This window comes from Arvicanthis niloticus, unplaced genomic scaffold, assembly GCF_011762505.2.
Source record: "Arvicanthis niloticus isolate mArvNil1 unplaced genomic scaffold, mArvNil1.pat.X pat_scaffold_497_arrow_ctg1, whole genome shotgun sequence".
NCBI lineage: Eukaryota > Metazoa > Chordata > Mammalia > Rodentia > Muridae > Arvicanthis > Arvicanthis niloticus.
The window spans coordinates 56,377-70,257 of NW_023046129.1; the positions used below are offsets into that span (position 1 = coordinate 56,377).

The window sequence follows — 13,881 nt, forward strand, 5'->3', positions numbered from 1 at the left end:
GAACTCAACATAGTGTTAATCTGTATTTCTATGACGGCTAAGGAAGTCGGGCCGTTGGGAACAAGCAAAAAAAAAACAAAAAAAAAACCAAAAAACAACCTTGTTCTAAATACTGCCATTTTATTTTCAGACTCCATTTAATCACAGGGGAAACTAAGGACCCAGGCCCAGGGGAGCTGGGGACTTCCCAATAACGGAACAACTTCTGCTATTCATCTTCTGTTTCGGAGCATAATCACTGTTCTGTTCCTAACCACAGCCTCCATTATTCATCCTTTGTTCCCAAAATCAGAATGACTGTTCCTAACTACAAAGGAACAAATGGATTTGATTGGTTGGACTGTAAAATCTACATCTTGTATCAGTTGACAGAAATCAACCACATAAGGAAAGCCTTTATCCCTAAATCCTCATTGGTGGAAAAATGTAAATATAACTTGGCACAGATGTTTGTAATTTTCAAGCTAAAATACTCTGTAACATTCTGGCTCTGGGAGGGCAGTGGGAGGGTCAGAGTTCAGCTCCCAAGTCTGTTCTCCAGCCCTATTTAATCAGTAGTGGCTTGTTTACAATAAAGTTTTGTCAGCTTCATTGACCTGGTGTTTAAGTTGTGTTTGATCTAAGTAGACCCCATAACAGAGTATTTTTTTAAAGTGCTTTCTGGCCATTTGGAAATTTTCTGTCTGGTTCTACAATCCACTTTTAAATTGGGTTATTTTCTTAACATTTACTCCTGAGTTCTTTTTATATTCTAGACACTCATACTCTACAATGTATAGCTTGCAAGGATTTTCTTCCACTCTGGGCCACCTATTCACTGGCTTCACATTTTATTTGCTGTCCGGATGCCATGAGATCCCACTTAGTGATTGTTGGTGGGATTTTTCTGCACTACTGGAGTCTTATGCAGCAAGCTTTTATCTGTGCCTATAACCAACTGGAAGTATGTGTCCTAGTTTTTCAGGTCTTATGTGGAGGTCTTCAATCCATTTAAAGTTGAGGTGTTTTTCCAGACCCTAAGATTTTGATTAATTATTTGAGAATTTCTCCTAATATATTTTGATCATACTCATTCCTCCCTCAAGTCCTCTCAACTCTTCCCCACCTTCTTATCCAAAAACCTCTAGGTTTTTCCTTCTTTTTCTAGAAAACCTGAATCCAATTTCTGTTGCTCAACTAGTCTTGGGAGTGGGGCTTCCCTGGAATGTGGTCAGCCTACCCAGCGTCACTCCATTAATGAAAACCAACTCTCCTTTTCCTAGAAGCTAGCCAATGCAATAATGCCTCAATTTCTGATGAGATTTTTGTGTCTATCTTGTATTTCCATGATGAGAATTAGTCTGACTTGAGCTTTGTGCAGGTCTTGTGCGTACTGCCACAGCCATTGTGAATTTACATGTGCAACTTCTCTGTTGTGTCCAAAAAAAAGTTTCTTGAAGTTATCACCATGTCTGGGACTTATAATCTTTCTGTCCCCGACACTCCCTTTCTATGAAGATTCTTGAGCCTTGGTAGAGAGGGGTATAGCATGTATGTCCCATTTAGACTCCAACACTCCACAGTCTTTTAAGTCTCTTCATATTGATCAGTTCATGGAGTGTCTCTGTGTTAGTTGCCACCTACTGCAAGAATCTTCTCTGAAGAAGGTTAACCTATAGGTATAGCAATAAATCATTAGGAGTCATTTAAATGCTATGTTCATTTAGCAAAATACTATGATTTTTCCTTAGGGCCTGTGACCTATCTAGCCATGGGTTCTTGGCTCCATTCCTAGTGACAGGTGTGGATTCCATTTCATGGAGCAGGCCTTAGATCCAAGCACTAAGTGGTTGGATACTCTCATAACGTTTGTACCACCATTGCATGTAATGTTGCAAGACCTTTCCTGCCCATTGTATTTGCAGTGGAGCTTTGTGATTGGGCAGTAGAAGAGGTAGGTGGAGCTAGGAGTTAGGAGAAGGGAGGAACAAGAACGGAAAAAGAAAGAGAAGGAGAAGGGAGGAGAGAAGATGGCTGCGGATGTACGTGTGTCTCTAGCATTCTAAGGTAGTTATTCTTATCAAGGTTAGGTTATTGGGTCGACAACTCTAATTGTGTGGGCATCTTGTGTATGGAGTTATTTGTTGATATATAAATTTATTTGGTTAATCTTAAGAATTAAGAGTCTTATTTCTACCGGGTACTAGAAAAGTTTAATTTAGAGTTCTTGGTCAAAGTTACAACTCCAAGAAATCTTTTGGAATTTAAATCAAATAACCCAAATGCTAATAATTCATATTTTAAAATTCCAAAATTCCAATGCCAGGCATATTCTCTATTGTTTGCTTGTGTGGGCTTTTGGGGTTTCCATATCTACCACATGGGGGTGGCAGATATTTCCTGGGCTTTGGGGACTGGTTGCATGGAGCTGATCGGTGGAGGCAACAGCCATGGCTACATCTCCTGGGTTCCCAATCGGTGCTCCTGGCTAGCCCGGGCCACCGTTAGAGCAGAAACATGGCAGGGGCCAGGAGCTAGCCGAGCTGCTCACCCATTCTAATACCTCCCACTACACCAACAGATACACCTTATCAGGCCAGTCATTGTTATTCCCCATTGGGTTATAGTCTCAGGTAGGTGAGACTGATAATCATTTGTATCTTCCAGTGACAGGCATAGCAACATCTAGCACTATGAAAACTGGCCAGTATGGGTCAGTACCAGCTTTGTTTCTCCATGTTCTATGATCCAAGTATGTAATTCTTTCAGCAATAGGATCTTACTGTCAAATTCTGGTGAGTAACCAAGAGCAATAGCAATAGCTTATAAGGTTTGGGTGTCTATGGAACCTCACTGACCAGCATGGAATTGAGTTTTATGGTACAAGATAAAAGAGTCTTTTTTCATCGCTCTGCATATTGATAACCATATTTCCCAGCATCATTTGTTGAAGAGTTTGTCCTTTCTCCAGTGTATATTTTTGTCACGTTTGTTAAAGATCAGATAGCTGTAGTTACATGGACTTTAGGGGCCCAGTTCTAGTCTGCTGGGCTATGTACCTGTGCCAGCACTGTGGTATTGTTACAGCTATGGCTCTGTAGTGCAAGCTGCAGTCAGGTATAGTGATTCTGCTGCTAGTATTCTGTGCAATGCTGCTTTGCCTGGTCTTGTCTTTTTGTGCTGCCATATACAATTTGAGATTGTTTTTTTCTTATGTCTATGAAGACTGGCGAATGCAAGATGAAAATCCTTTATCTTTTTATTATCATAGAGGGGGCATGTCTACATACATCATTGCACATGTGTTGAGGTCAGAGGACAACTTTGTGGAGTTGGTTCTCTCCTTCCACCTTTGCATGGGTTCCAGAAGATGAACTCATGTTATTAAACTCGTGTGGCTGCTGCACCACTCACGGAGCCATCTCACAGGTCCCTTTGCTGTTTTAATTAGAAAATATCTTAAGAACTCAACAAAAATTCACCCATGGCTTGAAGAAAAGTTGATATGATCATCTTAAAAAGTTAATTTAGAATTCTTGGTCAAAGCTACAACTCCAAGAAATCTTTTAGAATTCCCTGAATTTAAATCAAATAACCCAAATGCTAATAATTCATATTTAAAAATTCCAAACTAAATTACAATGCAAGGCATATTCTCCATTTTTTGCTTGTGTGAGCTTTTGGGGCTTTGTTTGTTTTGGTTTGGGGTTTTTTTTGTTTGTTTTGTTTTGTCTGTTTTGAGATGGGGTCCCATGTTGCCCATTCCAGCCCTTGAACTTCTGACCCCCTGTCAGCATAGTCCACCTCGCCATGCTGTTTCACGATGGGAAATTTACTCCATCCACTTGAGATCTGTCAGACATTCCAATGGCTTTGCTTAGGTTAATAGGTGAAGATGTGCGAACACTTTTTTACACAAAGAAAGGGTTTATCATCATTTTATTAACTTTATTGAGATAGATTATATACATATGCAACACAGTCACTTTGAACCGTTGAACTCAGTGTGTTACAGATCCACCACTAGAGTACTTTTAGAAAAAAATTTATCAAACCCCAAAGACACTCTGCATGATCAGCAGTAATTTTGGTTTCTAACAATTAATTACAGCCTTGGGCTACATTGTCCACAGATCTGCATATTCTGGGATTTTATATCCACATCCATACGATGTGTGGCCTTCTCTGCATGCCTCCTCTCACGCAGGACAAGGCTCTAGCCCAGCACCATGTCACATGTGCCAGTTACGTCACACAGCTGAAATGTGTCACTTGTATGTACATGCCACTTTTGTTGATCTGCTAAGGCACATGCGGGTTGTCAGCTGGAGTTATGAATTACTCTACTAGCAACATTTTGTATAAGTTTTTGTTACACCAGGCTAACAATCAAAAGAGAAGGACACCTGTAGTAGTAAGTACATAGTCGCTGAATTTTTCTGATATAAGTACAGGCAGAGGTATAGAAAACACATTCCTGAAATCTGGCCATTAGAATTATGAGGTAAAAAGATACAGAGAGGAGCTTTTGCTGACCAGTTATCAGCAGCACCACCAGCACCAGCACCATCAGCAATCATGATTTGTACTTCCGAGTAATCTGTTTAGATTTTAGGAATGAATCACACTGAAATTAGATGCCAACGTACGTGGCAAATGCAGAAGGCTGAATCACAGTTTGCTGCTATGGGGCCCTGCCAAGCTTTGCCACTCTTTCAGAGGAGGGCTTCCCTGGGCAACCAGCCTTCTCAGGTAGTCACTGGGCTCCAGTTGGGGGATATCAGGGTTCTGTCTGTAATATTTCTGCAATTTCTCTAGAACTGTGGGCAACCCAACTGAGGAAGCGTAGTACATGGGCCCGCCCGTGTGCCTCGGCCACGCGTATCCATGCAAATAGATGACATCTATGTGCTCTGGACTAGCAGCCATGCCCTCCTCTAAGATTCGGAATCCCTCGTTGATAAGGGAATACAAGGAGCGCTCCAGGATCTCCTCCTTGCTGATGGAGCGATGCTGGATGTGATGGGTTTCTCTGTACTGTGACAGGAAGTTAGAAAGCCAGGGATCAGGTTTGTGGACACGACCCAGTGGCTTGTCATACTGATACCAGCCCTTACCTGTCTTCTGACCATATCGCCCAGCTTCACAGAGCATATCAGCAAGTGGGGAATACCTGGTGTTGCCCCGCTTTCGGGCAGGGGTTCCTGGTGGCAGTGATGGTCCAGTAAGGCCTTGCCCCTTGCGAACTTTCCAACCCACATCTAGCCCTGTGAGGTCAGACACTCTGAAGGGTCCCATTTTAAAGCCAAACTCTTCTAAGACCTCATCGACCTCCTCTGGCTTACAACCTTCCTCTAACAAGAAATACCCCTGGTTGTAATATGGAGCAAACATTCGATTCCCAACAAATGCATAGCAGTTGCCAACAACGACTCCAATCTTTCCGATCTTTTTGGATAAGGTCATAACCGTGGCGATGGTGGTAGGGGAAGAGTATCGGCCAGGGATGACCTCTAGTAACCTCATGAGGTGGGCTGGTGAGAAGAAGTGGGTGCCAATCACCAGCTGAGGACGATCTGTGGAAGAAGCAATGTCATCCACGTTCAGCGCTGAGGTGTTGGTGCACAGAAAGGCTCCTGGCTTACACAGGGCTGACAGTTCAGCAAAAACCTTCTTCTTCAGCTCCATGTCTTCGAACACTGCTTCAACCACTAAATCCACACTCGAAAGCTCCTTTGTGGAGGACGAGAACCTGAGTTTTGGTTTTGCGGAAGCTTGGCCACTCTTGGATGCTTCCTTTTCCAAAATGGAAGTAATTATCTTCTTTGCGGCATCTAGCTGCTTCGGGTCTGACTCTACAGCAACCACAGGGATCCCCACCCTTGCAAAAGAAATGGTGATGCCTCGGCCCATCGTTCCCAAGCCTGTGGATTCAGAGAAAAGAACAGAAAATGTGATTTGCTATGGTACTGGGAGGCGAACAGTTGGCCACTGGTAGAAGGCAACTGTGGCAAAGTGACGTTTTAAAAGATGGACCCCAGGGATAGAGCTGCTGGTCACTGTCACTGTGTGATGATCGTATGTGAGACCCTAGCTTCCATGCCCAGTACCAACAACTCATAAGAACATTGGGATTGGTCAGTGAACATAAATGTATTGAATGGTTCATGCACTGTTAAGTACTCCGGGGGAAATAAAAATCATTAGGATTCATATACACACATCCACACAAGCTATTAGAACTAATAGACAAATCCAGTCAAGTTCCAGGATGTGAAATCTGTACATAAAAGCAACTGTGTTCCCTTTATTTATGATTCCTAGTGCTTTCCACCATACTCGTAGCTTGGTGCCTAGCCAGTTGTCATCAGAGAGGCTTCACCCATCAACTGATAAAAACAAATGCAGAGACCCACAGCAAACACTAGAGAGAGCTCAGGGAGTCCCGTGGAAGTGAGGAAGGAAGGATTGTAGGCGCCAGAGAGGTCAAGGACACCACAAGAAAACCCATACAACTGACGTGGGCTCACAGGAGCTCACAGATATTGAGCCACCAATCAGGGAGCCTGAGGGGACTGATCCATGCCCTCTGTATATATGTTACTGTTATGTAGCTTGGTCTTCTTGTGGGACTGCTAACAGTGGGAGTACGGCTGTCTCTTTTGCCTGATTTTGAGACCCTTTTCCTCCTACTGGGTTGCCTCATCCAACCTTAATACAGGGAAGGTGCCTAGTCTTTTTTTTTTTTCCCCAAAGGTTTTTTTATTTACTTATTTTTATTTACTTATTATATGTACATTGTAGCTGTCTTCAGACACACCAGAAGAGGGCATCAGATCCCATTACAGATGGTTGTGAGCCACCATGTGGTTGCTGGAATTTGAACTCATGACCTCCGGAAGAGCAGTCAGTGCTCTTAACCACTAAGCCATCTCACCAGCCCGAAGGTGCCTAGTCTTTACTGCAACTTGATATCCCATGTTTGGCAAGATCCTGGGGGCCTGCCCCTTCCCAAGGGAAACAGGAGGAGTGGATGGGGGGGGGGGATGTGGAGGAGGGAATTGGATGAGAGGAAAGAGAGGAAACTGGTTCGGATTAAATAATAATAATAGCAATAGTAATTTAAAAATATTTATTCCTCTGTGTGCATTATGCCACAGACGTCAGCAGGAGTTGAGTGCCCTCGTTTATTCTTTCTGCCTATTCCTTTTGAAGCAGGGACCTCTCTCTTAAGAGACTGGGGGCTTGTGTCTTTTCAACTAGTCTGGAAACCAGCAAGCCCAGTGATACTCTTGTCTTCGTCCCTCCAACCCCCATTGAGGCAGGTATTACAGGTGTTTGGGGATCTGTTCAACTTGTTACATGGATGCTGGCATCAAAACTCTGATATTCATTATTTCAAAGCAGTTACTCTTAACTGCTGAGCCATCTCTCCAGCCCCCAATATATTTTCACTTTAGCAAGAATCATATAAAAATAAGAAAGCGATTCTACCTACAATAACATTAAAAAATTATACTTATGGAATACATTTAGCAAAGGAGAATTTATGTACTAAAACCAATGAAACACCATTGAAAAAAATTAAAGAGCCAGGATATTTAACAGGATAACACTGTTCAGTGTTAAAGTGCTTGCATGCACAAGGCTCTAAGTCTGATACCTAACATTGAAAACAAGAAAAGAAAAGAAGAAGAGAAGAGAAGAGAAGAAGAAAGAAAAGAGAGGGAGGGAAAGAAATAAGAAGAATCAAGGGACCTAGATATTGGCTGAAAGACACCCAATGTTCATGGACCAGAAAAAAATTTCTTATTGTTAAGATGAAATATCAAATTAATCTGTAGAGCCAGTGTGAGCACTCTACCACCCCAACTTTTTGCATAAATTAACACCAGATTCTAAAATTCATACAGAAATGCAAGAAACCTAGAAGAGTCAAAACAGTATTTTTAAAAATTGGAGATGGGGCTGGAGACATGGCTCAGCACTTAAGAGCACTGGCTACTCTTCCAGAGTCCTGAGCTCAATTCCAAGCCACCACATGGTGGCTAACAGTTATCTGTAATGGGATCGGATGCCCTCTTCTAGTGTGTCTGAAGACACTGTACTCACATGTATAAAATAAATCTTAAAAAATAAATCTTAAAAAAAAAAAAAATTGGGGAAGTCACTCTTCCCAGTTTCAAATTAGGACAAAAGTGCAGTATTCAAGACAGTGAATGTGTGGTATATGTTGAGAGTCGGAAACAAACTCCACTCGTATGGCCTATGTGTGGATGGGACTGCCACAGTCGGAAGGTCGCTAGAGCTGACCGGCAGGATAGAGAGAGATCATGGACTTCAGCAAGAATTAACAAGTGTTAACATGAGTGCCATGTTCAACAAAATAATAGCTTCCCCAAGCAAGTGACATTTGAAATGCACTGTGCTTTTCATACACAACAGTGCAGTTGCACATGTGAACCGACAACAGCTCTGAACGCACACACAAGACCTGAACAACATGGAGCCGGACAAAATCCCAGCATAAAGAGGAGGAGAGCAGGAAGTCCACCTGCAAGCTGAGGGGCTATTGGCCAGTTATGGCTGTTGGCAGAAGAAGAGTCAGTAGAGGCTTCCTATGCTCCAGTAGATGACCTCACACCCACTCACATGCTAGGAGCCAAGTGGCTTCTGTGATGTTTTGGAAAAGAGAGAGAACACATGAAATTGGAAGAAAATAGTGGTGAGGGAGGCTAAGAGAGGACCTGAAGGACAGAGGAGGGGGCAGCTTGATCCAGACACAGCACATACATGTATGAACTTCTCAGTCAATTAAAAGAAACGCAGTGCAGGTTTGAAGAATGTACTTACCAAGAACGCCAACTGAGGAGATGGGTTGAGCAGATGCTGTTTTCCAAGACGCTCCTGAGGGAGTTGACCACTTACTTGCAGACCTTTCAGCAAAAAAGGCATACTGCAGGGCTTTAGCCTGCCCTGACGCCCGAAGGTACATAAACAGCTTTTCTTCTTCCTTGATGCTCTCTTCATAAAGATGCTTCACGGAGGCCTGGACTGAACGGACACAAGTCTCCGGAGCCAGGCGGCCAGGGTACTGCTTTCGTACCTTAGCGATGGCTTCTTCGAAAACACGGTCCATGTTGGGCAAGCTTGGAACTGGCTTGTTTAGGATCCGTCGGTGTTCTATGGGTTTATCTGAAAGGAATTGCGAAAGGTCAGAGTACCGTGAGCATAACAGGAAGGGAACCGGACTGCACACGAACATAACAAGGGTGCCTAGTTCCCACGACCCAATCAGACGACATGCAATACGATTCAGTGCGGGGGGGGGGGGGGGGGGGGGGGAGAGTTCCCACAACCCAGTCAGACGCCACGCTTTAGAATATCTAATGAAACATGTATTCCAAAGTCTGCAGTCTTAGCAGCTTCAGGCCGTAAAGTAAAATTTAGGAGATTTAAAGTAGTATGCTACTAATTCCAACATGAAAGGTGCATTCTCTTTTTATTTATGAGGTCAAGACAACTTTATAATATATTAAATATTAATCTGTACAAAGAGTAATTAGTTCCCACTAGTTAATGTCATATATTCAAAATTATTCACATTCTTTCCCTAATAATGACAAAACCTTTAAAACACCATAACAGACAGGAACGTTATATGGGGGCAATGATTGGCAATGAAAAAGAATTGCAAGTTTATTTATAAGGTCTTTCAGTATAGTGAATTGACTTTTAATACAGGAGGAAAGATAACCCACGGGGCAAAAAGAGTCTTTTTATTCTTCTCCCCAAAAGGTAGTGGAAGAGCTGGATACACAGGTGGGAGAACTGTATACACAGGTGGGAGAACTGATACACAGGTGGGAGAACTGTATACACAGGTGGGAGAACTGATACACAGGTGGGAGAACTGTATACACACGTGGGGAAACTGATACACAGGTGGGAGAACTGTATACACAGGTGGGGAAACTGATACACAGGTTGGAGAACTGTATACACAGGTGGGAGAACTGATACACAGGTGGGAGAACTGTATACACACGTGGGGAAACTGATACACAGGTGGGAGAACTGAATACACAGGTGGGAGAACTGATACACAGGTGGAAGAACTGAGACACAGGTGGGAGAACTGTATACACAAGTGGGAGAACTGATACACAGGTGGGAGAACTGAATACACAGGTGGGAGAACTGAGACACAGGTGGGAGAACTGTATACACAGGTGGGAGAACTGTATACACAGGTGGGGAAACTGATACATAGGTGGGAGAACTGGATACACAGGTGGGAGAACTGATACACAGGTGGGAGAACTGAATACACAGGTGGGAGAACTGAATACACAGGTGGGAGAACTGATACACAGGTGGGAGAACTGATACACAGGTAGGAGAAGTGAGACACAGGTGGGAGAACTGAATACACAGGTGGGAGAACTGAGACACAGGTGGGAGAACTGAATACACAGGTGGGAGAACTGGATACACAGGTGGGAGAACTGAGACACAGGTGGGAGAACTGTATACACAGGTGGGAGAACTGAATACACAGGTGGGAGAACTGATACACAGGTGGAAGAACTGAGACACAGGTGGGAGAACTGTATACACAGGTGGGAGAACTGAATACACAGGTGGGAGAACTGATACACAGGTGGAAGAACTGAGACACAGGTGGGAGAACTGTATACACAAGTGGGAGAACTGATACACAGGTGGGAGAACTGAATACACAGGTGGGAGAACTGAGACACAGGTGGGAGAACTGTATACACAGGTGGGAGAACTGTATACACAGGTGGGGAAACTGATACATAGGTGGGAGAACTGGATACACAGGTGGGAGAACTGAATACACAGGTGGGAGAACTGATACACAGGTGGGAGAACTGAATACACAGGTGGGAGAACTGATACACAGGTGGGAGAACTGATACACAGGTAGGAGAAGTGAGACACAGGTGGGAGAACTGATACACAGGTAGGAGAAGTGAGACACAGGTGGCAGAACTGAATACACAGGTGGGAGAACTGATACACAGGTGGGAGAACTGAATACACAGGTGGGAGAACTGAATACACAGGTGGGAGAACTGATACACAGGTGGGAGAACTGATACACAGGTGGAAGAACTGAGACACTGGTGGGAGAAGTGAGACACAGGTGGGAGAACTGAGACACAGGTGGGAGAACTGATACACAGGTGGGAGAACTGATACACAGGTAGGAGAAGTGAGACACAGGTGGGAGAACTGTATACACAGGTGGGAGAACTGATACACAGATGGGAGAACTGATACACAGATGGGAGAACTGATACACAGGTGGAAGAACTGGATACACAGGTGGGAGAACTGAGACACAGGTGGGAAAACTGATACACAGGTAGGAGAAGTGAGACACAGGTGGGAGAACTGTATACACAGGTGGGAGAACTGAGACACAGGTGGGAAAACTGATACACAGGTAGGAGAAGTGAGACACATGTGGGAGAACTGTATACACAGGTGGGAGAACTGAGACACAGGTGGGAGAAATGATACACAGGTAATAAGTAAATGAACTATGTTCCCTGCCAAGCACCCACCTCAAAACCAACCATAATTTCACTGAACTCCTAATACCATAAATTTTTTTAGGGAAAGAAACAAAAACAAACAAACACACACACAACTGAGCTTGAGTTAGGCACAAGAACCACATGGTTCTATAAAATTCTTAATTCAATAAAATGATTTTAAAATCAGATAAACACACACACACACCAAATCACAGTTACCAAAACTCAGCACCACATGATGAGTTCTAAGAAGCTACAATCTCAAGAATAAACCATCATAGGGAAAAAAAAAAAAAAAAAAAAAAAAAAAAGGAAGGCTGGATGGAAGCGGAGACTCAGCCAGGCTTGTGAGCTCTTCCACCTTTTGCTCTGCTCACAAGTTTTGACAGAACCAGTGCGTCATACTGCAGATGGACACAAATGTGGTCATCTCCCACACACCCCTCTGCCAACTGTGCAGGAAGAGACTATCAGTCTGGCTAAAGAGACTCAATGTGCAGCTCACATAAATTGTTTCCTTAGAGACAGAAGACTCCTTTCCTCTTATCTGACCCAATGTGCTGCACCCATGGTAGAGACTCCACCATCAACTCCAGGGAGGCCACTCACAGCGGGTGGCACCTCAAGAGGAGGCCTCCTGTGTAAGGCAGATCACTCCATTCTTTGGAAATATTCACAGACAGAAAAAAAAATAGATTACAAGGAGCAAGCAGTAAAATGACAAGCAAGACCAAGGAAAGCTCTGGGAACTCTTAAAAGCCACAAAATCCACGTGAACAGAAACCAAAGTCTTTGGACAGAAATAGAATTGTTAAAAATGGACCAAACATCCAGGGCAAAGGGCCTGAGCTCACGACTCAGACAAGAACAGAGTGGCAGAAGGCAGCATGGTGATATATGCCTATCATCCCAGAACTGAACATGGTGAGACAGAAAACTTGACACTTAGCCAGGCTAGGCTAGCCTCAAAACAAAACCAGGGCCTGCAGACATGGGTCAGTGGTTAAGATTCCTTGCTGCTCTTCCAAGCAAGGAAGAGCAAGTATGTAGGGTGGCTCCCAGCCATCTGTAACTCCAGGTCCAGGGGATTTGATGCCCTCTTGGGCCTTTGAAGACATCGCATTCATGTGCACAAACCCACACAGATATGTACATAATTAAAAACATGAAATAAAGTCTTAAAAAATATCCAAACCTACCAACTGCCTAGAGCATCCTTTCCTGAGCTGACACTCCCAGATGCATGCTCTCTCTGCCCAGTCCTCACAGCAGGAACATGGGGTAGGGACTCGGAGTTCCCACCTGTGGGACTGCCAGGCTGCTAGTCACAGGCAAGTGGAAATCAGTGGCACTTCACAAGGTCCCCCTTCCTCGGGAGTCATGTGGCTCTGCTCTATCCCTTGTATCTCTGTAGCCTGGACGCAGTGGTAAGAATACTGGCTGCTCGGGCCGGGCGGTGGTGGCGCATGCCTTTAATCCCAGCACTTGGGAGGCAGAGGCAGGCGGATTTCTGAGTTCGAGGCTAGCCTGGTCTACAGAGAGAGTTCCAGGACAGCCAGGACTACACAGAGAAACCCTGTCTCGAAAAACCAAAAAAAAAAAAAAAAAAAAAAAAACCAAAAAAAAAAAAAAAAACAAAACAAAAAAAAAAAAAAAAAAAAAAGAATACTGGCTGCTCTTCCAGAGGTCCTGAGTTCAAGTCCCAGCACCACATGGTGGCTCACATGTAATGGCATCTTAGTGAACTTCCTCGGTCACCTTTCCAGGATGCAGTATTAGGCTTGTAGAGACAGGCACACGAGCTCCTCCAGTCCCTCCAGATCAACACATGCTCCAGAATAATGATGGGAGCGTGACCCACTCTCCTCACTCATGGGGGGTAAAAAAAGAAACCTTGGTATATTTTCTTTGTGTTCCAGAATAATGACAGGAACATGACCCACTCATGGGGGGGGGTGAAAAATGAAACCTTGGCATATTTTCTTTTTAGCTTCTCAATTCAACTTTGAGTAGTGGCTGTGGCAACAGGCTGAAGACTATGTGACAGAGAATCCTGACTCAGTGACGTTAGAGAGTTGTTGCTGTACATCACAACTCGCTTCATAGAGGGAAGTGCCCACACATGAACGAGCACACATTTAACAGTGGGTTGGTTGCTTATGAATCTGACCATCAAGGTGGTCTACCAGCTTTGTTTTGTCAAATGGTTAAATGCTAATAGCTGCATGTCAAAGCAAGTGAGACAAGGAGGGAAGGAGGAAATCACAAAAAAGAGAATGTAGGATTAAAATGAAAAGCAGACATCACCAACTCGGCCTTTGTGAGATGACTG

The 13,881-nt window shown here is 43.9% G+C and overlaps 1 protein-coding gene across 1 annotated transcript; it reads right to left on the bottom strand.

The window, feature by feature from the left end:
• Positions 1-3,901: 3,901 nt before the first annotated feature.
• LOC117702132 (peroxisomal bifunctional enzyme-like) lies at positions 3,902-9,259 on the bottom strand. The gene is made up of 2 exons (XM_034493435.2): positions 8,833-9,259; positions 3,902-5,903 (listed from the first exon to the last, which is right to left on the bottom strand). The coding sequence occupies exons 1-2, from the start codon at positions 9,242-9,244 to the stop codon at positions 4,651-4,653; spliced, it is 1,665 nt and encodes a 554-aa protein (XP_034349326.1). The 5' UTR covers positions 9,245-9,259; the 3' UTR covers positions 3,902-4,650.
• Positions 9,260-13,881: the final 4,622 nt, after the last annotated feature.